General features: G+C 38.6%; 1 protein-coding gene across 1 annotated transcript in view; it reads left to right on the top strand.

The window, feature by feature from the left end:
• FREM1 (FRAS1 related extracellular matrix 1) overlaps positions 1–23361 on the top strand; it is a 161804-nt gene that overhangs the window by 54466 nt on the left and 83977 nt on the right. The window contains exons 8-15 of the mRNA XM_058301883.2: positions 348–479; positions 3050–3394; positions 4469–4611; positions 14358–14554; positions 15230–15320; positions 16142–16309; positions 18915–19123; positions 22107–22200. Coding sequence (XP_058157866.1) covers positions 348–479; positions 3050–3394; positions 4469–4611; positions 14358–14554; positions 15230–15320; positions 16142–16309; positions 18915–19123; positions 22107–22200 — 1379 coding nt within the window. The remainder of the gene's footprint in view (positions 1–347; positions 480–3049; positions 3395–4468; positions 4612–14357; positions 14555–15229; positions 15321–16141; positions 16310–18914; positions 19124–22106; positions 22201–23361) is intronic.

The following is a 23361-nucleotide window of genomic DNA, read 5'->3' as shown; positions in this document are numbered from 1 at the left end:
GAAACACCTCTGACTTTTTTCCTACTTAAAATATCTGGATATAGTCTTTGGAAAATTCCTTGTGGACATCTTAAGCTAGAGACCACTGTGAACATAACATCTGTTCTTTCCTTTAGTATTTATTTTCTGGCACCATCCTGCCTCCAAGGGATATATCATAAAGAATCAGTTGTCAGATTGGAGTTAATATTACTGAAAATAAAAACTAAATTCTAGTTTCTTGAAAAACTTTTGAAGCTACTATTTTCATGTATTTCCATGAGCAAGAATTCATGAATCTTCTATTAAAGTCGTCAAGTTGGCATATCATAGAACTTTCCAAGTCACTTTTCTGTGTTCTCTTGTAGGTCTGAATCTCCTGGAGGGGCAGTCTCGGGCCATTACTTGGGAACATTTTCAGATTGTAGACAATGATGACATTGGGGCGGTCCATCTAGTCACAGTTGACGGCCTGCAGCATGGACAGCTTACACTAAGAGGTATCAACCTTTGCAACCTAGAAAATAAAACAAGAAGTATTTTCTCCAAAAGCACATCACACTTGACAGGATATATGTAGCATTTTGGGGGATCCCATTTCTAAAGGAAATTGTCATATCCAGAAAATCTGGAGATCTTGAAATCACCTTTTGGGTTAGGATGCTCAAATCAATAGAGAATCATTTATGAATGTACCTTGCAATTGGCTTATTAGCGGAATCTCAGTTTTGTTTTCTGGATACCATGCAGGGCACCTTGTAAATATGCTCCTTAACTGACTATGCTTGCTCAGTTGGAAAAAAAATTTCCCTCTCATTTCTCTGCTTAAGGCAAATGTGTTGAAAACAAATAGTTTCTGTTTTTCAATACTTTAGTAATAATTACGTTATTAGTAGCTATCATATTTTAAAGGAAATTAATTTGTGGTTATAATGGTGGTTAACAAGGTAGTAGTCCTAATAAAAAATATTTTTATACTTTATATAATCCATTCCTTGTTAGGACTTTAGAGGACTTAATTAAATTCTTTTTTGATTTGTATAATTGTAGAGAAGAGAACTCTTACTTAACATCATTTGTGATTAGGGAATTCTGAAATTAAAAATAAAATGATAAATCCATGATAAATTCCCTGGCCTAAACCCAGAACAGCTTAAACCTAGGTTTATCAGTTAGGGCTGGTGCTCAGCTGCATGTAAGGGAAACCCAACTACAATGGCTTAACAATTAGTTATTTTCCTCATGTGACAAGCTGCCCAGAGGTAGGTATTCCATATCCATGATGCCAGCAGTCTCTTTTCTGCTTTGCCTATAGACTCAAGATGTCACCTACCCCTCTAGGTATTGAGTCTGCATTTGAGGCAGGAAGAAAGAGAAGAAACAGTAAAAAAGCTCATGCCATCTAAGTTTGCCCTCTTTAACTCAAGCCATTTAAATTTTCCCAGGAGTTCTATACAGCAACTTATACTTAAATCTCCTTTTCGGGTTGTCACATGGCTACCCTTAGATACAAGGGAGTTTGGGAAGCTGATTATTTTATGATGGTCATATTGCACCTGCCATCAACAATTGTAACTGTTTGTGTAAAAGTGAAACTATGTTTATTAATACTGTAAAAATGAAATGAGGTTTGGTAGTCCATAATGCAATGCAGGCCATACTGATCCAGGGTTCCATGCTGAGAAGAGGTAGAAAATAGTAGTAACATTTATTAAGCATTTACTTTGTGCCTGCTAGTGTGCAAAGTATTCTACATAATTTATTTTATTTATCTCAAATCAGCTGTATGAGGAGAGATACTATCATTATTCCCATTTTACAATTGAGGACTGAGACTTAGAGAAATTAAATTGACTTATCAGAGGTTGTGCATCCAGCAAGGGCCAGTGCTAGGATTTGTCTGATATGAGAGCTCTAGCTTTAGCCTTTAAGCCAGTGGTTCTCAAACTTCACCTGGGAGGCTTAATAAAACATAGATTGCTAGGACCCATTCCGAGAGTTTTTTTACTTAGTACATCTAGGGTAGGACCTGTGAATTTGTATTTCTAACAGTTTCCCATATGGTGGTGATGCTGCTGGACTCTCAGACCACACTAAGAACTACTCCTCTAAGCAATGCTGCCACGGAGGATGAAAATAATGAATTGAAGAAGCAATGCCACTTACTGTAGGCTTACTATTGTTTAAGTGCTCTCATCTTTACTATGGAAAATGAGATGTCTTATTACCCCTGTTATATAGCCAAGTTCAAATAAATTAAATACCTTGCCCAAGGACACACAGCTAATAAATGTTAAAGCTAGTATTCAAAACCAGATCTGTTGCTACATGACACAGCAATTCCACCCACAGGTAAATACACAAGAAAATGAAAACATATGTCCACATAAAATTTGTACACCCATGTTTATAGCAGCTCTATTCACAATAGCCAAAAAGTAGAGTAAACCTAAAAGTCCAATACTTATGGTTAGATAAATAAAGCGTGATTTATATGCACCGTGGAATATTGTTCAGCCTCCAAAAGGAATGATGTACTAGTACATGCTACAATGTGGATGAACCTTGAAATCATTCTGCTAAGAAAAAGAAGCCAGATACAAAAGAACATGTATTGTATGATTCCACTTGTATGAAATATCTAGATTAGGTAAATCCATAAAGACAAAAGGCAATTTAGTGGTTGCCTAGGGCTAGGGGAAAGGGGGAATGGAGAGTGACTGCTTAAGGTATGGGGTTTCCTTTTGGGGTAATGAAATGTCTTGAAACTAGATAGAGGTGATGGTTGTACAACATTGTGAATGTTCTAAATGCCACTGAACTGAATATTTTAAAAGGGTTACTATTAAAATATGTGAATTTCTACCTCGATTTTTGAAAAAATTAATAAAGAGAAAACACAAGGTCTGGTGGGGTCTTAGTACCCACGAAACAACCTATTGTTTCTAAATGAGGGAAGCCTTTGCCATACCAGTTTCCGGGATGTCCTCTCCTCTAGTGATGCTTTCACCAGAGCTGCTGCCTCTGGGCTCGCGTGTTCAGTCAGCTCCATCTCTGCTGTCTCCATCAGGGGGGAAAGGATTTCTCTTCACTGTTGCTGACCTTCAGGATGGAGTTGTTCGCTATAATCACGATGACAGCGACTCCACCAAAGACTTTGTGGTCTTCCGGATCTTTGATGACCATCACAGCATCTGCCACAAGTTTCCCATCAACATCTTGCCCAAAGATGATAGTCCTCCATTCCTTATAACCAATGTTGTGATCGAATTGGAGGAGGGGCAGACAGTACGGATCCAGAGTTCCATGCTGAGAGCTTCAGACATGGACTCTAGTGATGAGTACATCTTCTTTAATATCACGACACCTCCTCGGGCTGGAGAAATCATGAAGAAGCCAGGGCCAGGACTGATAGGTAAGTTTCGGGCATTTAGCATAGTTTGAATGGAATTTATTCCTTCATAGAGAAGTTTCTGGGTACCTTTGAGATTTTGCTGAAATTATGTCCAAATGTGTGATAAGCCATTAACTTGATGAGGTAAGATACTATCATTATTCACATTTTCTAGATGGGGAGCCTGAGACTTAGAGAAGTTAAGCTATGTCCAAGGTTAAGGGTATAGAAAGTCACCAGAGCCGGTCCTCAAGGTAACCATTACACTATGAAGAGTTAAGTCTGCCAAGCAGGGTGAAGGAGGATGTTTGGTTTATTCTAGATTACTGATCAAATAGTTTCATGAATTGCATTTTTCTTTAAGATTTATTTATTTACTTTAATTTTTATTTATCCTCCTCCCTCCCCCAGATGGCTCTCTTATCTGTCTGCTCATTGTTTGCTTGCCTTCTCCAGGAGGCACTGGGAACTGAACCCGGGACCTCCCACATGGGAGGTGAGTGCCCAATGGCCTGAGCCACATCCACCCCCTGTGGGTTGTGGCATTTGCAGACTTGCGATATCTGATCATTTAGGTGTCTGCTCGTTGCTGGGGTGCGGTGCCCACTTTGTTGCGGCGGGGTCCAGCCATCTAGCTCATTTTGGCGGGTGCAGTGTCTGCTTGTTTTCTTTAGGAGGCCCTGGGACCCCAACCTGGGACCTCCCGTGCAGTAGGTGGGCACCCAACTGGTTGAGCCACATCTGCTTCCCATGAATTATGTATTATTGCAATCATTTCATAACTGCTTCTTAAAGTAGGTACTTCAGGAGTTTGGCAAAATTGGGATTAAGTAGTTACTGTTACTTTCTATAGTAAGACTATGTTTCTTAAAAGTTATTTCTAATGCAATGTTTTACACATATTGAGATAGGTGCACCTATTCTAATTTTTCTACTTCATCATATGTAATCGTTGATAAAAGCATTTAATAGTAAGTCCTTGGGAACATACAACATACTAGGCAGAGAAGACTTTTGGAGATAAACCTAATATTATTGTACTCCAACATGTGGTAGAATCTTACAAAAGTATGTGGTGTTTTGTGGATTCAACAGGCTATCCTGTTCCTGGATTCCTTCAGAGAGATCTGTTTAATGGGATCATTTACTATCGTCACTTTGGTGAAGAAATCTTTGAAGATTCTTTTGAATTTGTCCTATGGGACAGACATGAACCTCCAAATCTTTCAGTGCCACAGGTAAGAGACCAGCTTTGAACACTTGTCTTGTCCACAGAAGATTAACTGTGGGAGCTTTTATTAGAAACGACATGAAAATGGGGTTTAAGGATCTAAATTTGACAAGCAATGGAGTAAGCAAAATTAAGTAGATTTCTTTTACAACAGGACTATTCAAACATTTACTTTTCTAATGAGTTTTGTAGATTTCTATGTATGTGGTATCTCCAAGATTATTTAACCTTGTTGCCCCCCTTTTTTACTGAATATCTCAAAAATGTGCTTGCATCTTATAGCAATTTGATATGGTTATGAATTCCCAAAATAGATATTGGGTTATGTTTGTAATCTGGTCTGTACCTGGGTGTGATTAAGTTATGATTAGGGCTTTATTTGGGCCACATCATTAGGGTTTTGAGTCCCCACCCAACAAGGGGTGAGGACTCACAGATAAATGGCATGGCAAAGGACAGAGTTGAGGGTTTTTGATGTTGGAGTTGATGCTGAAGTCTTAAGCTGGAGCCCCAGGAATTAAGCTCACAGAGGAAAGAGAAGTAAGCCCCATGTGGAGAGGACCTGAGCCAGGAGAAGAACACAGAGGAATAGAGACAGCTCCTTAGACACAGCAGAAATCCCAGGGAGAGAGACAGCCATTCACCTGTAAGTCTCCAGCTGACTTTGTGGAGAGAGGCAAAGTCTAGAGAGGCTCATAGTCTACAGCTGACCTTGTGGAGAAAACAGAGGAGTCAAGCCCAAAGGAACCCAGGAAGCCGGAACCCTCACAGATGTCGGCAGCCATCTTGCTCTAATATGTGGAAATAGACTTTGGTGAGGGAAGTAACTTATGCTTTATGGCCTAGTAACTTTAAGCTCCTACCCCAAATAAATACCCATTATAAAAACCAACCAAATTCTGGTATTTTGCATCAGCACCCCTTTGGCTAACTAATACACCTCATTACACTCAATAATACACTTATTTTATGTATTTTGTAATGATTAATGTATAGACACTGGAGTTAGACTGTGATTTCTTCATGATCTTGATACTAATCAGCTGGCCAATCTGTGACTCAGTTTCCTCATATGTAAAACAGGTAATAACAGAAACTTCCTTATAGAGTTATTGTGAGGATGAAGGAGATCATGCATATAAAGTACTGAAAACTTTCCGCACATGGTGAACAATAAATTAGCTATTGTTTATTGTTCATTTGAAGATCTCAGAGTTTTACTTTAAGGAATAAGGAGTTTTATTTAAAAGAGGTTTATCTTAAAAGAGAAAAAAATTATATAGAATGCAGAAATAGATTTAAGTAAAAATTTTCATATAGGAATTATAGAAGATGGAGTCAGTGTAGGGTATGAACAGCAATAAAAGGGCAGGCTCTTTGCAAAGGGAAAGTGGTTGGTGCAAGGGCTAGAAAAAGGACAGCTGAATTTAAGTGATGCCTTTTATGTACAGTACTTTTTGATAGGCATTTTACATCTATCATCTTGGAAGGTAGGATGTGTGTGGATCCAAGGAAATCTAGAACATGTTATAGAATGACTTCTTAAAGCATGTGCCCTATTGTCTATATAATGCTTTCTCATAATGTCATTGTGGCTGACGTTAACCAATGCACAGATGACGGAGCTATTCATCTATTTGCCAAGATGAAGAAATGGACGGGTATGATCAGGAATAATGATGCCAGAGAGCCCAGAAATGGAAGGAAGTAGATAATCTGTATTCAAAGGGACTGGAGAATGAATGAGAAAACTCTCAGTTCATCTGATTGTTGACTAACAAGTCAACTCCTTTATAAAATAGCAGTCCCCTTTTTTCGCCAATGTGTTATGTACTGTTTTTAGAGTAAATTTTTGCTTGAGTTCTTAGTTGATTTGATAACCCAAATAGCAACTACTAGTAGGATTTATTTCTAAATTTTCAGTTATATATATTTAAACAGAGTTATGTTTCTGACTAGACTACCATTATCACATGCATTTTTAAAAACGGAAAGCTCAGAATTTCTTTTACTTTGCACTGCTGATATTTTATAGGTCATATTTTTCATATACACAATTAAATTGTCAAGTCCTTCTAAAATAAGGACCATGGTAATGAAAACTTTATTGAAAGAGAACTATATTCAAATCTTAACAAGTAAGTCAAACTAAACTCTGTAGATCCAGTTTAGGTTTATTCCCTATGATGGGTAGGTTTCTAAAGAAGAAATCACAATCACATTTTTCTCTACTTTCATCTTCTTTTTAATCTTCGTTGAGAGAGAGTTCTACGCACTTGTCCTTTCTATTCTGTGGCTCCTAAATATGTCTCTGGCTTAGTGTATATACCCACCTTTATACTTGGCATCTCTACATGGACATCCTACCACATTTAAAACTCACGATTTAGTATTAATAGATTTCCCAAAATCTTGCATAAAAGCACTGTAGTTAGATTCTCTACAGTCAACCCTGTCCCCTATCTCTCTCTAATATATGCATAACCAATCAGGCAGCAAGTCTTTCTAACTCTGCCTGATGAATTTCTTTCATCTATCTCTATTGCTTTAGTTCTAGCCCTCATCTTTTCTGGACTAGATTATCATCAGTAGCCTCTTAAGGAAAGAGATCAGTCACATCTTTGTAATTGGGGACAACCAAATCCCACTGATACAGTGGGTATGTTTAGTAGAATTCATCTGTTGTCTAGTTTTGCCCCTCTCTCCCTCTTTGAGTTTGTGGTAGCTTTAGCTGAGTTCCTCTCCTGACTATAGACCTGCTCTCAGCTACAACATCACCTGCTCCAGGAATCCTTCTCTGACATCTCCATTCCATAATCCCCAGGCTGGGTCAGTTGGTCCTTTTACATGCTCGAGTATCTTTCCTCAGCTATCTTTGCTGTGGAACTTACTGTAGTGTGAGGCCATGGTTTGTTTTATTGGATTAACTGTGATTTCATGGGCTACATCACTGTATCTTCACACCTTGATATCTGATTTAGAGAAGAGCCATTTGTTGGTCCCAAAATGAATGGTTCTTTTCAACTTTTATTGAAAGTAGGAGGAAATAAGAAGACCCAAACATTTGTTTAGGAAATGGAGAAGGAATGAGGTGAGGAGGTCGTAAGTGTAAAGCTTTATTTTCAGAGTTCCTAGGGGTTGTTCTGTTCATATCACACAAACGACAGAAGTATTTTTGGTGTGTGTGTTGGTATTTTTACATTATAAAACTCTGACATTATCTTGGGAACTTTTAAAGAACTTAAATGATCATGTAGTACAATTTGCATAAGTATCTAGTCATGTCCTAAAAATAAAAAATGTATAAAATATTCAGTTATTCATCTAAAAGTCAAGATAAGGTACTCAGTGGTAGCTTTTGTGATCGGAAGGTTCCGTCGTCATCCAAAGATTAAGCTTAGCTCAGAATTGTTAAGACCATACTCTTAGAACACTTCCTTTCATACAGGATTCAACAGTTACATTATAATATTGCATTGTGTGTGTCTATTTGGGTTTATCCTATTTGGAGTTCATTGAACATCTTGGATGTGTATGTTCATATCTTTTGTTAAATTTTGGACATTTTCAGCCTTTATTTATCTGACTATTCTGCCCTTTTCTCTCTTTCTTTTCCATCTGGGATTCCTTCAATGCATATTTTGGTATGCTTGATGGTGTCCCACAGGGAACTTGGGCTCTGTTCACTTTTCTTCATTCTTTACTCTTTCTGCTCCTCAGACTGGATGATTTCATTGTCTTCTCTTCAAGTTCACTGATTCTTTTTTTTGCCAGTTCCACTTTGCTTTTGAGCAATTTTCAATTTCTGTTACTGTGGTTTTCACCCCTATTTCATTCATAATTTTCATCTCTCTTTTGATATTCTCTTTTGTTAATCTATTATTTTCCAATTTCCTTTATTTCTTTGTCCATATTTTCCTGTAGCTCTTTGAGCATATTTAGGACAATTTTTTTAAAGTCTTCATCTGGAATGTCCCAGGTCTGATCCTTCTCATTGATGGTTTCTAATGTTTTAATCTTCACCTTTACCTTGGCTATAACTTCCTGTTGCTTTGTATGTTTTGTAATCTTTTTTTTTTAAAGCCTAAACATTTTGATATTTTATGGTGTTATTGCTGGAATTTAGACTATGAGGTGTATTTTTAAAGCTAGTGTTATGACAGAGCTTTCCTTGAATGCCAAAAGCAAGGGAAAAAAAAAAAAGGAGAAGAAAAAGCGAAAAAAGAAAACACTTTTTCCAGTCTTTTCAGATTGATCTGTGCAGGTGCCCTCCTTCAGGGCTTAGCCATGAAGTGAGTTTGGAGAACAGCTCCAGGCCAAAGCAGCTTCCATGATCCTTTATGCTTATGTGTCTTGTTTTGGGAACGTGCATGTGACCCTTGGAATTCCGTCTTCACTAGGAAACAGTTTTCTCACGGATTTGGGCACTGCACTGTATGTACTTCAGTCAGTCATCCCTTAACCCTAGGCCGCACAATTTACTGCTGTCCTACAGTATTCAGTAGGAGAGCTCAGTGACCACCTTCCACATGCTGGGCAAGTCACCACCAGACAGAATGCACCAGACATACATGCTCCTAGTATGAGCACAAGGGTTACTCTGCTCCATCCTGAACTGGGACCAGAGATCCACACTGGGAGTACAAACCGACCCCATGCTGAGCTGCTGAGGAGATGGGGAGGGGCCAGCCAGGGCACCACAAGTTCCTACCACTTTTAAGTTGCCTTTTTCTTAATCACTTCTTGACCTCTTAGTGCAGTCCTTTGACTTTTTTATGGAGTTTTGAGAAAGATATTTCTGCCAGTTCTTGCTGTTTGTTCAAAGTTTCTGTAAGGGGAGGGCACCCTGAAGCTTCTCACTCTACCGTCTTGCTTGAGGTAGGATCACCCAATTTGCTTTTGAAAAATATTTCCTTCTTTGTCCTACTTGGTAGAGGGCTTTACACACCTTCCACCAAGACAGAGTAATGTTAGAAGTGAAATGGAGAGTGGAAAAACAAGATAGAAGAGAGAAGTAAAAAGAGGACTAGAAAATGGAGAGAGAAAGGAGGTAGGTGCCGTAGAGGCCAGTGACTGAACTGGAAGAGATTGATGAATGCCTGGAAAGCAAACAGATGAGAGTGCAGGAACCCTGGTTTCAGACAAGAGACTGGGATGGGCAGGACCACATTGGAATCCCTGAGGGTGAGAAGTAGTACTAGAAAGGCTCTACTGAAGCTGTAAGATAAAGAACAAGCAGGAATCCATGCTCAGGGCAGAGAAAGGATAAAGAACCCTGACCTATAAGAAACTCAGATTCCAGGAGGCAGAGTATCATATTGTGAACCTGATTCTTAAGAAGATCCACTTTTTGATTTATCACTTTACATTTTGATTCCCTGCAAGTCTATCTGTGGGTGCATGTGACCACAAATACACTAGGAGAGGACCTAAACACTAGTGCTTAACTGTGTGTCTCATGTTATAGTTTCCTAGCTGCTAAAACAAACACCATGCAATAGGTCTATGGCTTCTGGCTGGCAAGCTTTGAGGTTCCTTTGCTTTTCCATCACATGGCAATATACATGGCATTGTTTTCGCTTTTCTCTTCTGGGCTTCATTAGCTTCTAGTTTTTGAATGCTCTCCCTGGCTTCTCCTTCCACATCTAATTAATTTTGCTTATAAAGATTTCAGACATATTGGATTAAGGCCCACCCTCATCAATTTAGGTTCACTTTAACTAATAACACCCTCAAAAGTTCTAATTACCCACAGGACCAGGGGTTTGGACCTGGACATGGCATTTGTGGGGAACATGATTCAGTCCCAAGCATCTGGGAACCGGAGTTTAATAATGCCTTTGTTAGAACCAAATTCCAGTATGAGAACACTTTATTTCTCTATGGAGTTTTTTTAAAAATTATTATTTTTTGCTTACAGACACTCATGCAATAACTGTTTGTACATGCATCATTATGTCAACTTAGACAGTCATACAGCATGTTGAAAAATATGCCCACCAAGAATTACGACAGGGGTGTAAAAAAGCATGCCTAAACATTCTTTCTATACAAAGAACACATTGGAGAATAAATTAGCATGGAAAATGATCTCTTTGAAGACCACAATAACTATTGTTTCTTTGTTAAATCCAGTTTTTCAATTAAGTGGAGCCTTACTGATCTTCACTATGGCTGGGAGGTCCCATAGAGATTTGCCAAACTTTGTAGATTAGCAAAATACTGTAATTGGGGGGTAGGGGGTGGGAAATCATGGCATAGATTCCAGGAGAATGGAGAAATGACTGTCATTGTGTTCCTTTATTTTGATAACTGGTTTTAATTTTTAATTATTGAGACTCTTCATAATTATCAAAACACTTCATAATGCTATATGCTTCTGTAAAAGTAATGAAAGGAGGGGGAAAGGGAATTAATTCATTGAGCACTTACTAAATACTGGACAATCACTCTGCTTTTAGCTATCTCGTTTGATTCTGACTATACTTCACAAAAATGGCCATATAGAGAAGAAAAACAGACCCAAAGTGGTGAGTTGCCTCCAGGAACACAGCTTGTAGTGGGGCAGAACTGACTGTCTAGTCTTTCCCAGATTATAGCAAAGGTTTAACCCTGTTTTGCTTTTTGCTTTGTATGTCAATTTTTAAAAGGAATTCATTTCATTTTTTAACTGGGTATTATGAACACTATTACTGTAGAAAAAATTGGCATTGCTGCTCTATGCTTCAGGGACAATTATAAAATAAACTACAAGCAGAGTAAGAATACTTTCATGTGACAGGCTGAGAAAAGACCCTTGACACCAGGCAAATGGTTCTCCCATTTCCAGAGAGAGTCAGTAATTGCTTTCTCACAACCAATTGTGTATTATTATAAAAAAGTAAAAATGATGATAAAAGTTGTTTGGCCTCTAGCATGATCCAAAACTGTGAATATGCTTTTAAGGATTTTTAAAACCATAAACTGGCATGGTGACTTATTCGCTTAGCAAACATTTATGAAATGCCTTCTACATACAAAAATACTGTGCCACCTGTTGTGGAAATACAGAGATGAACATAATATTTACTGAGCATCAACTATGTACCAGATATTTTATCTTCATAGTGATATTTATGTATTATCCTTAACTTTACAAATAAGAAAATTACACTCAAGAAGTTGAGAAACTTTTTCAGGTTCAATAGCTAATAAGTGGTATACTCAGGATTTTAACTTCTTTGTTCACTACAAATCCCATGTGGTTTGCATTCTACTACAATCTTACTCTCAAGAAACTTTCAGTCTGGAAGCAAGACTGACTTGGAAACCACTAACTACAATTATTAATATAAGACAATGAAATAAAAATCTTCTTCGAGGGATAAGCAAGATACAGAAACAAATCATTCCAGCTGAGAAATTGAGGAAAGTTTCACAGAAGAGCCTTAAACAGATAGAAGGACTCAGATTGCTGGAGAAAGCAGGTAAAGAGCATTCCAGATTGACTATCATGATCCAAAGCATAGAGGCACGCTTGGGGATGAGGCCATGATCAGTTGTGTCCAGCTAGAGTGTAGGATTAATTTTGAAAGGTAGCAAAAGGAAAAGTTGAAAACCCAGTGTGTTCAACCTGTGGAAGGCCTTAGACATCATGAGAAGGAGTGTGAATAATTGTGTACCTCCTTGGTTGTCGTTTAAGATGTTTGAGGACTTGAGTGATCAGATAGATGAGTTTCCCAGAACTGCCATAACAAAGTACCACAAGCTAAGTGGGTTAAAACAATAGGATTTTATTATTTCACAGCGCTGGAGGCTGGCAATCCTAAATCAAGGTGTCTGTAGGGCCAAGCTGCCTTCAGGGTCCCAGGGAAGAAGCCTGCCTTGCCTCTGCAGTTTCTGGTAACCTCAGGCATTCCCAGGCTATGGCAGTTTAACTCCAATCTCTGCCCCTCTCTTCAAATGGCCTTCTTCCTTCTGTGTCTCTGTTTCTGCCTCTGCCTCTGATTGGGGCCCACCCTTATTCAATTTGGCCTCAACTTAATTAATCACATCTTGAAAGACCCATTTCCAAATGAGGTCAAATTCTCAGACTGGAGGTTAGGACTTGAACCTGTGTTTTTGGGGAGCATGATTCAACCCATAACAGCTGATTTGACTTTTTTTTTTTTTTGAGATAACAGTAGAGGTATGAAAAGTCTAGGTTAGCTATTGGAGTTAGGACTGACAGTCAGAAAGCAGTTGCCACAAACTAAGTAAGAAATTATGAGAGTTGGAGCTAGGCTGGTAACAGTGGGAATGACACTTGGGTGTTGGGGGGGTGTAGAAGTTTGGTATGGTTATGAATTCCAAAAATAAATATTGGATTATGTTTGTAATCTGGCCTGTACCTAGGTGTGATTGAGTTATGATTAGGGCTTTGATTGGGTAACGTCATTAGGGCATCGAGTCCCCACCCCTTGGTGGGTGAGAACTCACAGATAAAAGGCATGGCAAAGGACAGAGTTGGAGTTTTGACGTTGGAGTTTGATGCTGAATGCTTAAACTGGTGCCACAGAGGAAAGAAAAGCAAGCCCCAGGAAGAAAGGAAACTTGAACCCAGAGAGAAGCAAGACCCTGGAAGGGAGGAACCCAAGAAACCTGAACCCTGGCAGATGACAGCAGCAATCTTGCTCCAACACATGAAAATAGACTTTGGTGAGGGAAGTAACTTATGCTTTATGGTCTGGTATCTGTAAGCTCCTACTCCAAATAAATACCCTTTATAAAACCAACCAATTTCTGGTATTTTGCATCAGTACCCCTTTGGCTGACTAATATAGGGAGTTATTGTCACTGTAAAGGAAATTTTTAAGTGGAAACTCTGGGTCTTGGTGACACGTAGTGTATGGGTGGAGGAGGAATTAAAAGTAATGTCAAGGTTTCTAGGATCATTGGCTAAGTGGAGGGAAGCGCTAGAGAAAGCACAGGTTGTTGGTAGACAGGAGATATAAAATAAAATGAGGAACATATTTTTTGTATTATCTAGCCCTTCAGTAGCACTCAGCAGGGGATTAACTACAATTGTGATAATTATGTTCTGAAACGATAATATAAAATGAGTGGAGAATATTCCATTTTTGGCTCACACTCTTAATAGCTACTGATCATTTCAATAAAAGTATATTATGTATAAAATTAAATGTGTAGGTAACCTATTTATATATGTCTATAAAGTATTTTTAAGAGAGTTATGTATGCAAAGAAGCTATTATCTATGTGAAATGTATATTTCAAAGATTTTTTTTTCATCCTGATTATCAAGAATATTTAAAAAAGCACATATATTTAATCATACCATACTGTGATTCATCAAACAGCACAAACTTTCATTTCACAGAGTGTTTCTGTTGATTTTGATTTAAACTATCACTTATTTTATCATGTGGAAACATAAGTTATGTGGTCAAAAATGTAAGGATTTTGAACTAATGTTAATTCAAACTGTGTTGTCTTATTGTATTGTCTTTTCAAATTGCTGCCAGTTGAAAAGGGAAGCATTATGTTTACAAATCTGTTTTGAAATGTTTGCCAAATTTTTGGGAGTATTGTTAATAAAGATGTTTGTCTCCAGCATCCAAAAAATTAATTAATTAATTAATTTAAAAAAGTATATAATGGTGACAGTTTTTGAAAATTATCTTAACTGTGATTAGGAGATGGGGGTGGGGAGCAGAATTCTCTTTGGTATCTTCTTGGTATATCAGATTAATGGTGAAGAGATTTTCTTTGCAGGTGGTGATGCTTCATATCACCCCAGTAGATGACCAGCTTCCAAAAGAGGCTCCTGGTGTGTCTCGGCATTTGGTTGTCAAGGAAACTGAGGTGGCCTACATAACTAAGGAACATCTGCATTTTATAGACACAGAATCATATCACAGGGAGCTTCTCTACACAATAACAACTCCTCCATTTTTCTCCTCCAGCCACAGGTATCTTTTCAATGTTGTCACTTGGGCTATTAGTTGAGGACTGTGTTCTAGGACTGGAGAGTTAGAAGTGCCAATGTATGGTACTGTGGTTCAATTGCTGTTAGTCAGACACAAACTTTTATACTCTGTTAAGCATTTACTTTTGGCTCAAACTTATTTCCTAGCTCCCTTCAAAATTTATATTAAATGACCTTTGGCTTGTGGTGTCTTCAATTTAGGGAGGTTTAAAACAGCCTTAAATCTTTCTTTTCTAAATAGGACATTTATTTTTCTTTTTTTTTAAATTTTTGAGGTCTTCATAACATTATGTTGAGATAGTACAGTCCATGAAATGGTTATAGTCTATGACCCCAATGTCAAATAATGGTATGAATATAACTTAGGGTAGTGCCATGTATGTGATAGCAAGGAAACATTTTTAGTTTGAGAATAACAGTTCTCATTCAGGATGTCAAATCAGAAAATTCTGTACATATTTTTGCAGTCATTATGGGAATGACATTAATGATTTTGGTCTGAGGACCAAAGCTCCAACTTGAAGAGGGAATATAAAGATGGAACATGTGATTTCTCCCCACAATGAAATCTTTAGTTTTTGAAATTTTGATTGTCTATTGGATTTACTTCTTCTTACTTGGAAAATTAGCTGGTTTATTCTCTCCTATTTCTCTTTAGACACTTTGATGCTGGGAAATTATTCTTGGTGGACAGCATACCAAAACTAACCAAAAATCCGGCAGCCCTGGGGCTGAGGTCATTTACTCAGGTAAATGAAAACATTGGCAAATATAATGTAAGTGTCCTCTGAGAACGTGTGGCTTTCCTAGTGTTGCAATCAGGAATGTGGACCTTTGACGTCTGTCACAAATGATTGATGTATTTATTCTTCCTGCCTGCACATTTCTGTTAAGTAGATGATATCTATTTGAAAATGCTCAACCACGTTGGATATGATTTTAAAATTTTGTCATAGTTAAACCTGGCTTTTACAGTATTTTGCAAGCAGTGCGACTCTGATTTGGGAACCTATAAGTCTTTATTCCAGCAATATCCTGCTACCTTCTAAAATCCTTCCCCAGCCCTCTGCTTGCTCCTATGGACTCTGCTCTGAAAGTCACAGTACTGGTGGTGAGTGCTTAGGAGCAGCTACCTCTGTAGTTTTCAGACTAGTTATGTCTAACTTCACTGCGGTTAGAGTTTGTAAAGGTGTATGTCAACCCCATGTGGTAAGTGCTATTATTTTTTAATTTTATTTTCAGATATGGAAATGGGCCTAACAAAGCTAAGCAGCTTGACCAATACCACATAGCTACCATCCAGTCTAGCTGCGTGAAGTACAAGTCTCCTGTCTTTCATAGAGTTGGGCAGCTTCAAGCACTTGAAAATTTACTTAGTTTTTTGTCTCTTTCTCTCCTATTTGCAGAAAATGTAACTTATAAAATAGAGCTTTTTGGAATCTTCATATTGATGATGGTGTCATTTATAACGTTCAATATCAATTAGCATGATGGTTCTCTTGGACCTTGATCTCTGAATTTTTGTTTTTGCAAATATGTACCCACATATCCATATTCGTTTGCTTTGCAGCATGCTGTGAACTACAGGAAAGTGGCCTATATGCCACCCATGGAAGATATAGGCCCCTACCTCCGTCATGTCCAGTTTTCATTTTCCGTCAGTAACCAGCATGGCGGTACTCTGCATGGGATCTGCTTTAACATTACAGTTCTTCCGGTGGATAATCAAGTTCCTGAGGTATGTACAGTGGCTGTTAGGAGGAACAAAAGGCGTCAGGACCTAAGGAAAGAAAAGAAAGACTTACTGGAAATGGCAACTTTTCTTTAGGCTTTTTTTAAGAATTTTTTTTTTTCCAGCTACAGTGTAGGTTAAAAAAAAAAGCAGGAGAAAGGGTGTCTTTCTCTTTCCCTAGAGCTTTCTGTCTAAAAGGTGAGATTTTCCAGTTGCTGAATTTGGCATTATTTTCAAAGCTTTATCAAAATCTCTTTCATTTCCTTTCCTTTTTACGTGTTGATTAGGGGAGGTCGATTAAATTATGGGTCTCTTAGCAACAAGAGGGGCTTATTTGCTTTCACCAACAGTCCAGCTATGCTGCTCTGTAATCTAAAGAAACTCTTTAATTTTCCAAAATGAATCAAGATGGACCCTTCTGTCTGTCCTGCTCCACTGCCCAGTGTTTTTCTAAGCCATAAAGGACTTGGGTCAGTCATTAAAACAAAACTACTAAGGTGATGCCACCACATGTTTGTTATCTGTGGGCAGGTATTCCTGCTGAGACCGTTCCATTTCCCACCTCCTCTCCCCCACTGGGGTGCTGTACTCGATTAGTGTAGCTATCACTTGGCTTATTTTTCCCCTTAAAAGCAGAAAGACAAAGCATCATCACCTATCATTACCAACCAGAGAGGACTAGATCCTATCCAGGCCTCATCCTTAGGGAAAGAGGTCACCTTCCCAGGTCCCTGGTTAAACTATAGTTAGGAAAGCACAGGTGTTCCCTTCTGGGTCACTCCTCCCCATCCCTCCACCTGCCCAGGTTGTGAGCCAGAGGTGGCACACTGAGGTCCCACGGGCCTGGCCGCACCCTCAGAAGTGTTCGGATGGTTCTAAACAATGCCTTTAAGTAATTAGTTGTCAATACTTAAACATCAGGAGATATCATATCAAGTCTGGAGCTGTGGCTGCTCTTGAAAATTTGGAAGCTCCAGAAGCACTGCGTGCATATTCCCCAGGCAGCGGGGGGTGGGGGTGGGGGGGAGTGGGCAGGACGCGTGCTCCTCAGCCCACCACTGCCCCTTCCAGGGCATCACCTCATTGACTCACTGCCTGGCCTCTTAGGCCTGGGAGTTTGCAGTCTTTGGAAGAAGCCAAGAGCTCTCACAGAAGAATCTAAACTTGTTCTATTTTTTGATACCTTCCCTATCTGGGGCCAATGGTGAAAAATAGTTTGTGTTAACTTGACAAGATTTTGTTCAGACCCTCTCTTTCTGTGAAGAAGGTACAGGTCCTGAAATAGCCCAGTATTAAAGAAGCTAGAGCTCTTGCTAGAACAATGATGAAGTGCTCTTTTATACAAAGTTGTCCAAACCTCTTGATAGAGAAATATGATTTGTGAAGAAAGCAAAACAACATAAAGTCAAAAGTTGCCTTCATTTGAAGGCAGATCAGATAGTTAGGAGGAGTTGGGGCTGAGGTGGCATAGTGGCTTCCGTCTTTTATCTATAGTGTATTGAGAAATGACATAGTACCTTAGAACTGACAGTATTAGAAGTAAAACTAAATTAATGGCTTCAGTGAAACCAGTCCCAGGAGCTATTCGCTGATGTGAAATACCCACTGATGAATGGGTTGAGTGATAACCCGTAGGAGATTCTGACACTATGCTATTCTGAAGTTCCTGAAACCTGACCAGTAAATTTGGGCAGAGACTGAAATGTTAGGGATTGATGAGTGGGGATACATTAGCCCTACGCTTTTATTTCTTTTGAAAGTTACCCTAAAAATTTTTTTTCAGAAAATCAACGAGGATAGCAAAGTATGTTCCCTGAAACATTAGCATTTGAGATATTAATCGATATACTGAAGAAAAAATGAGACTGGTAGGCATGGATCTTGGTTCATAGATAATGCTTCTCTTTAAGCAAGAGTTCCCTTTCTTTCTCCTACAAGCAGTGAAAATGGAGATTTGGCAAAATGAAAGTGAGACTCTTGGGAAAGATGGAGTGGGGTGGTTATCAGGAGAGAAGGCTGTTGTTTCATGTTTTCTATTATTTACTAAAGAATAAAAGGATGTAAATCTCACAATCCCCATGATGCAGGGGGCAGGGACAGCCACGGATGCCCTGCAGAGGTGGAATTGAGTTGCTGGTGGGTAGGAGGAGAGAGCAAGGGTCTGACTGGAGGCCCAGCTTCACCTCACTTACTTTCTTTTCCTCACTCTTCATCCCACTCTTTCCCAACTCTTTCCTTAGAGAATTTTCTCCTTTTTGGTAGCGGCAGTTGCTCTGAGGAGAGTAGTTGCTTCCTTGGAAGCAACCAATTTGATTGATGGATCTGCTATGTAGGATTTGAAATAAATTAAGTCGTTTTTTTTTTTTTTTTTTTGGTTTATATAGATCTGTCTTACTTCTTTGAATATATCAATGCTTACAAGTTGAAAACATTTATTTAAAAATATTTGGGGGCCAAAATATTCAGCTCTGAACTTGCCCCCTTGCCACATTCTTGAAAAAAATCTTTGTCCTGTAAGGATGGCACTGGAAATTTTGTATTGAGTTAATGAACTCTGTCTTCAGGGATACTCCATGGAACAAGGCCTTGAATCTTTATTTCTTCTTTCTAGGTATTTGCCCACCCTCTGAAAGTGGCTGAAGGAGATCTGTGCTTCATCAGCACAGAGCACATTCTGGTTTCTGACATGGACACCAAGCTGGATAATATCTATCTTTCCCTCCAAAGACAACCTTTGTATGGAAGGGTGGAACTTAATGGATTTCCACTAAACACAGGGGACACATTTTCTTGGGGAGACCTCCGTTCCTTAAAAGTTAGGTTAGAATTTTTCATAGCTTTTTTCCTTATGTGATTTGGCTCCTCATCTGGATCAAGGGTGAGGCAGAGTAAGAGAACGAAGTTTGCCCAATTCTTTGAGAGGTAACAACAGCCCACTTATTACTTTTAAGGGTCAGTTTAAAATTAGAAATGACAAATTTTTCATATATCTCTGGACGTTTTCTTTTCCTCTGGTTTGCTAGACCAGTAGGAATGACTTTATGGATATTGAACAACAAAATTAATGACCATAAATATTAAACTTGCTGTAACTCCATATATCATGAAAGGTGACAAACTAGATGAATATAGACTGACAGGAACTATGAGGCTAATCTGTGTTGCTGAACTTGAATCTAAGAAAAACCAATTTCCTAGGTCTGGGTATCCTAGGATAGAACTCTGTTGACCAATGTCTTTAGTGTGAACATTTGTTCTATTTTACTTTGGCAGGAATTTATGGAGGTGGGAGGGCATCGGGTAATTGGTAACTGGATAGGTAGGGTGTGGAATAGTACTTGCATCTCTCAGCCAGCTAGAGATGGGGCAGTCCTTGCCTCACGGTCCTATGGCAGTTCTCCTCACTTAGGGTGTCTCATTTCCTCCATCTAACACAGCTCTCTAAGAAGCCTTTCTCCAAAACCTAGCAAGACAACTTCTCTGGGAAACCATGCAAGCTACTCAAAGAAATGGTCAGGTAGACAGACACACTGGTCAATTTCTAATTTAAAAGTTTAAGTTATACATGAAAACTATGGCCCTTCTGATAAAGAATAGTAAGAGGTATTAAGCATCAAATGCTTAGTTCTATTCTTGAGTAGAAGTTTGAATATGAACTAGGATTTGTGCACTGGAAGATCAGCTTAATCCCCACAGTTTAGTAACATCACTGATTCACAGTTCCAGCCAGACCAACCCATGCCCTTTGGTGGATGGAGTGATTTTTATGATCTTTTCACTGTCTGCCAGCACCAGGGAAATTTGGAGAGGGTCAGCCTCCCAGAAAGGCTCTTCTAGCTGTTGCGATTTGTGGGAAATAAACTGAGACTCCTGTGCAACATGGGCTCAGAGTTTGCCAGCTAAATTTAGTATTGTGGGGTTTCCAAAACACATGAGCAGTAGCATGCCCCATGTGTTGCTTAGTTTGTGGTTAAGAAAGTTGACCTCACTGTCAGACATACTGAGTCAGTTTTTGAGATCTATAACATAAATCTAATTTCTGTTTATTTTTGTTATACAGTTTTATGCTATCTTTTCAGTGCCTATAGTGGTGATCATTTAATAATTAAAAGATAAAGAAAAATCAAAGATTATCTATTATTGTGTGGCAAGGTTTTGTATAAAGTTTATATGTGATTGTAAAAAACTCATATTTAATAATGGCAACTAGATACATGGATATGAACCAGCCCTTCAAACATGAACAGATTAAGTGACCTGTTCCTTGTAGCCAGAGTGCCCCAAGCAAAATTATTCAGTAACAGAGATTCTGTGGGTTTTTTTACCACCCACCTTTTTTTCTCTGTTCTTTCTCCTTGTGATCCTCCTTCGTTCCTCTGTGGCCTCTCTTCCCTCCAAGAGCTTGGCCTTTCTTACCACTCACTCTTACCCCCATTAAAATTCCATTTTTTGAGATCTCAGCTCTAAGCTACATGTTAGAAAGAGAGCTCTCTCTAGGCAATTCTTACTAGGGAGTGAATGATGCATAGAAAGACAACTTACCAACATTTGCCAGCACATACAGTTTAAGCACTTTGTTAAGATCCTGCAATTATGTTTTTTTCACTTAATCTTTACAGCCATCAACCCTGACAAGGTAGAATGTTCTGTTCTCCTGCAGTTGAAAAAAGAAAGGTACAAAGAGGCTGAGGAATTTGCCCAAAGTCACTCAGCTACTCTGTGGAGGAGTCTGGTTTTGAAAGAGCTACTTGACTCCACATCCATGCTTTTGTACCCAAGTACTCTTTGGCCCACTTAGCACTTTTAGAGGTAAGCATGGTCAGAGAGAACTAGCATATTATCACAAACCAATCAATGATTGATTAAAGCCATAGGGAGCAGAGCAAAATGAAGCACAGGATGCAGGGTGTGTGCCACAAGAATGGATTCCCAAACCTGAGCCCCTACACAACCTGTGGGTGAGAGTAGTACTGAGTAAAATGCTCTTTAGCCCTGATTTTTTTCTATATGCAAAGATTCAATAAACGATCCTTTTTTTTAAAATGATTATTTTTTCAGTTTCTAGTAGGTATTTTCATTCCTGAATATCATGAATAGATTGTTGATATGTTAAAAATGGTCTCAATTCAATTAACAGATATTAGAACTTACTAGGTATCATTGTTATGGATGGAAGAGTGACTAGAAAGTGTGGAATCAGACAATTCCTTCAAGAAACCTGGCTGAGAATGAAAGGAAGATTGGGTCCAAGGCTAGACCACGGGAAGGTATTTGTAAAGTTGGGAGAGATCTGAAAATCTTTATAGTTGAAAGGAAGGGAGCTAGTGAAAGGAAGAGTGAAAATGGCTGGAGAGATGTAATAATTTTTAGATCACGGTTTTAGAGAAGAGCTGAAATGATCCATAGCACAGGTGGAAAATTAGCCTTAAAGGAGAAGGGAGGAGGGGATCACTGGTTTGCCTGGTCTACTGTTCAGTCCCTCTGGGTCCCACAGTGTGTTCTGCTAGTAAACAGAACTATACCGAATGGTTCTAGTTGTTACAGTAGCAACTTGAAGGGCTGCTCTTTGATTTGGGGACAAATTATAAATATATAATATACATTTTTCCAGGGTGGAGGAATTTTACACTCAGGGATACTTAAGTAGTGTATTCATGATTTTCGTGTTTTTTTTTTGTTTTATTTGTTTGCTTTTGAACACACAAACATAGCTTCTTATGGCCAAAACCAGGGAAGAGTGCTTGTGTTTTGAGTCTCAATATACAGGACCTTGAGATATTAGTGACAAATATTGTCTCCACAGGTATCAGCATGATGGCTCTGAGGCTCTTCAAGATGACATACTCTTGGAGGTAACAGATGGCACAAATTCTGTGGAATTTGTTCTACACATCGAGGTTGGTAGAAGGTTTCCCTGTTGGATTATATAGATATGAAGAATTTGCTTTGGAAATGTCTCAGGGCCCCAGTAGAATTTGAAACACATGGACTTCAAAGCAAGAAGATGCCTTTTTACATCTTTGCATATCTCAGACCTGGCACTAGAGAGCAAAGCCATATTGGTGAAACAGGCACACTATTTTTTCATTCCAGTCCATTTAAATATATTACTTTGATCTCAAAACCTTGATACTTATTTGTTCCGTGTATAAATTATTTCTAAACTTTTTCGAGCTGTAACACTAAGAAATCTTTATTTAGCAACTGGGCAGGTTTTGCCAGCTTCAATCAGATTTTCCTATCATATGCTAAGAAGCAATATATGCATGTTCATGATGCCCTTTTGTGAACTGTGGTTACATATAGACCTAGCATAAGGTCTATTTGATATCATGTTTTCCCCCTTTTGACATATAAAGAAAAATTTGCACATAAAGTTTGAGTACATGCCCAAATGCTTTATGGAAAAGCTAGACTTTCTCTGTTGAAAGGGTACCTACATCCATGAGCATAACTCAAAGGATGTGCAAGTATTATGTTTAGTAACAAAGGAGGGCCTGCAAAAAGACTCATCATATTCCTTAAAGAGCCACCAGTTATTCTCATTGTATTCAATTCTATTGATTTGCTTGAATTTTGTCAGATCTTTGTTATATGACATTACTAGTGGTAATCATAATACATTTGTAAGATATTTTACAATTAACAATACCAATTAATAAAATGTTTACATACATCTATTGCTTAAGGAAGTAGGCAGGGAAGGAATTATCCCCATTTTATAGTTGAAGAAACCGAGGCCCAAGAAGGTTCAATGACTTACCCAAAGTACTTACTGTGAGAGTGTAGACCTGAGCTGGCCTCTCTAGTCTCTAGCACCTAGGCCAGTGTCCTCTCTTCCTCATCACTCCTGCAATTGTGAATTACCTACTGGCTATAAATATGATGCTGGCTAACATTTCCTGAGTACCTCTTCCATGCCAGGTACAATGCAAGCTCCTTCCATTCATTTTCCCGCTTAATCCTCATGATAGCCTTTGAGGTCTAGATAAAGAGGAGTATATTATTTAATCTTCAAAAAGGAAAATCTCTTTATTGGCAGATACTTCCATATAGAG

The sequence above is a fragment of the Dasypus novemcinctus genome, chromosome 8 (assembly GCF_030445035.2).
Source record: "Dasypus novemcinctus isolate mDasNov1 chromosome 8, mDasNov1.1.hap2, whole genome shotgun sequence".
NCBI classification, from domain to species: Eukaryota; Metazoa; Chordata; class Mammalia; order Cingulata; family Dasypodidae; genus Dasypus; species Dasypus novemcinctus.
Note: the sequence above shows the minus strand (reverse complement) of the source record. Positions and strands in the feature narration are given on the sequence as shown.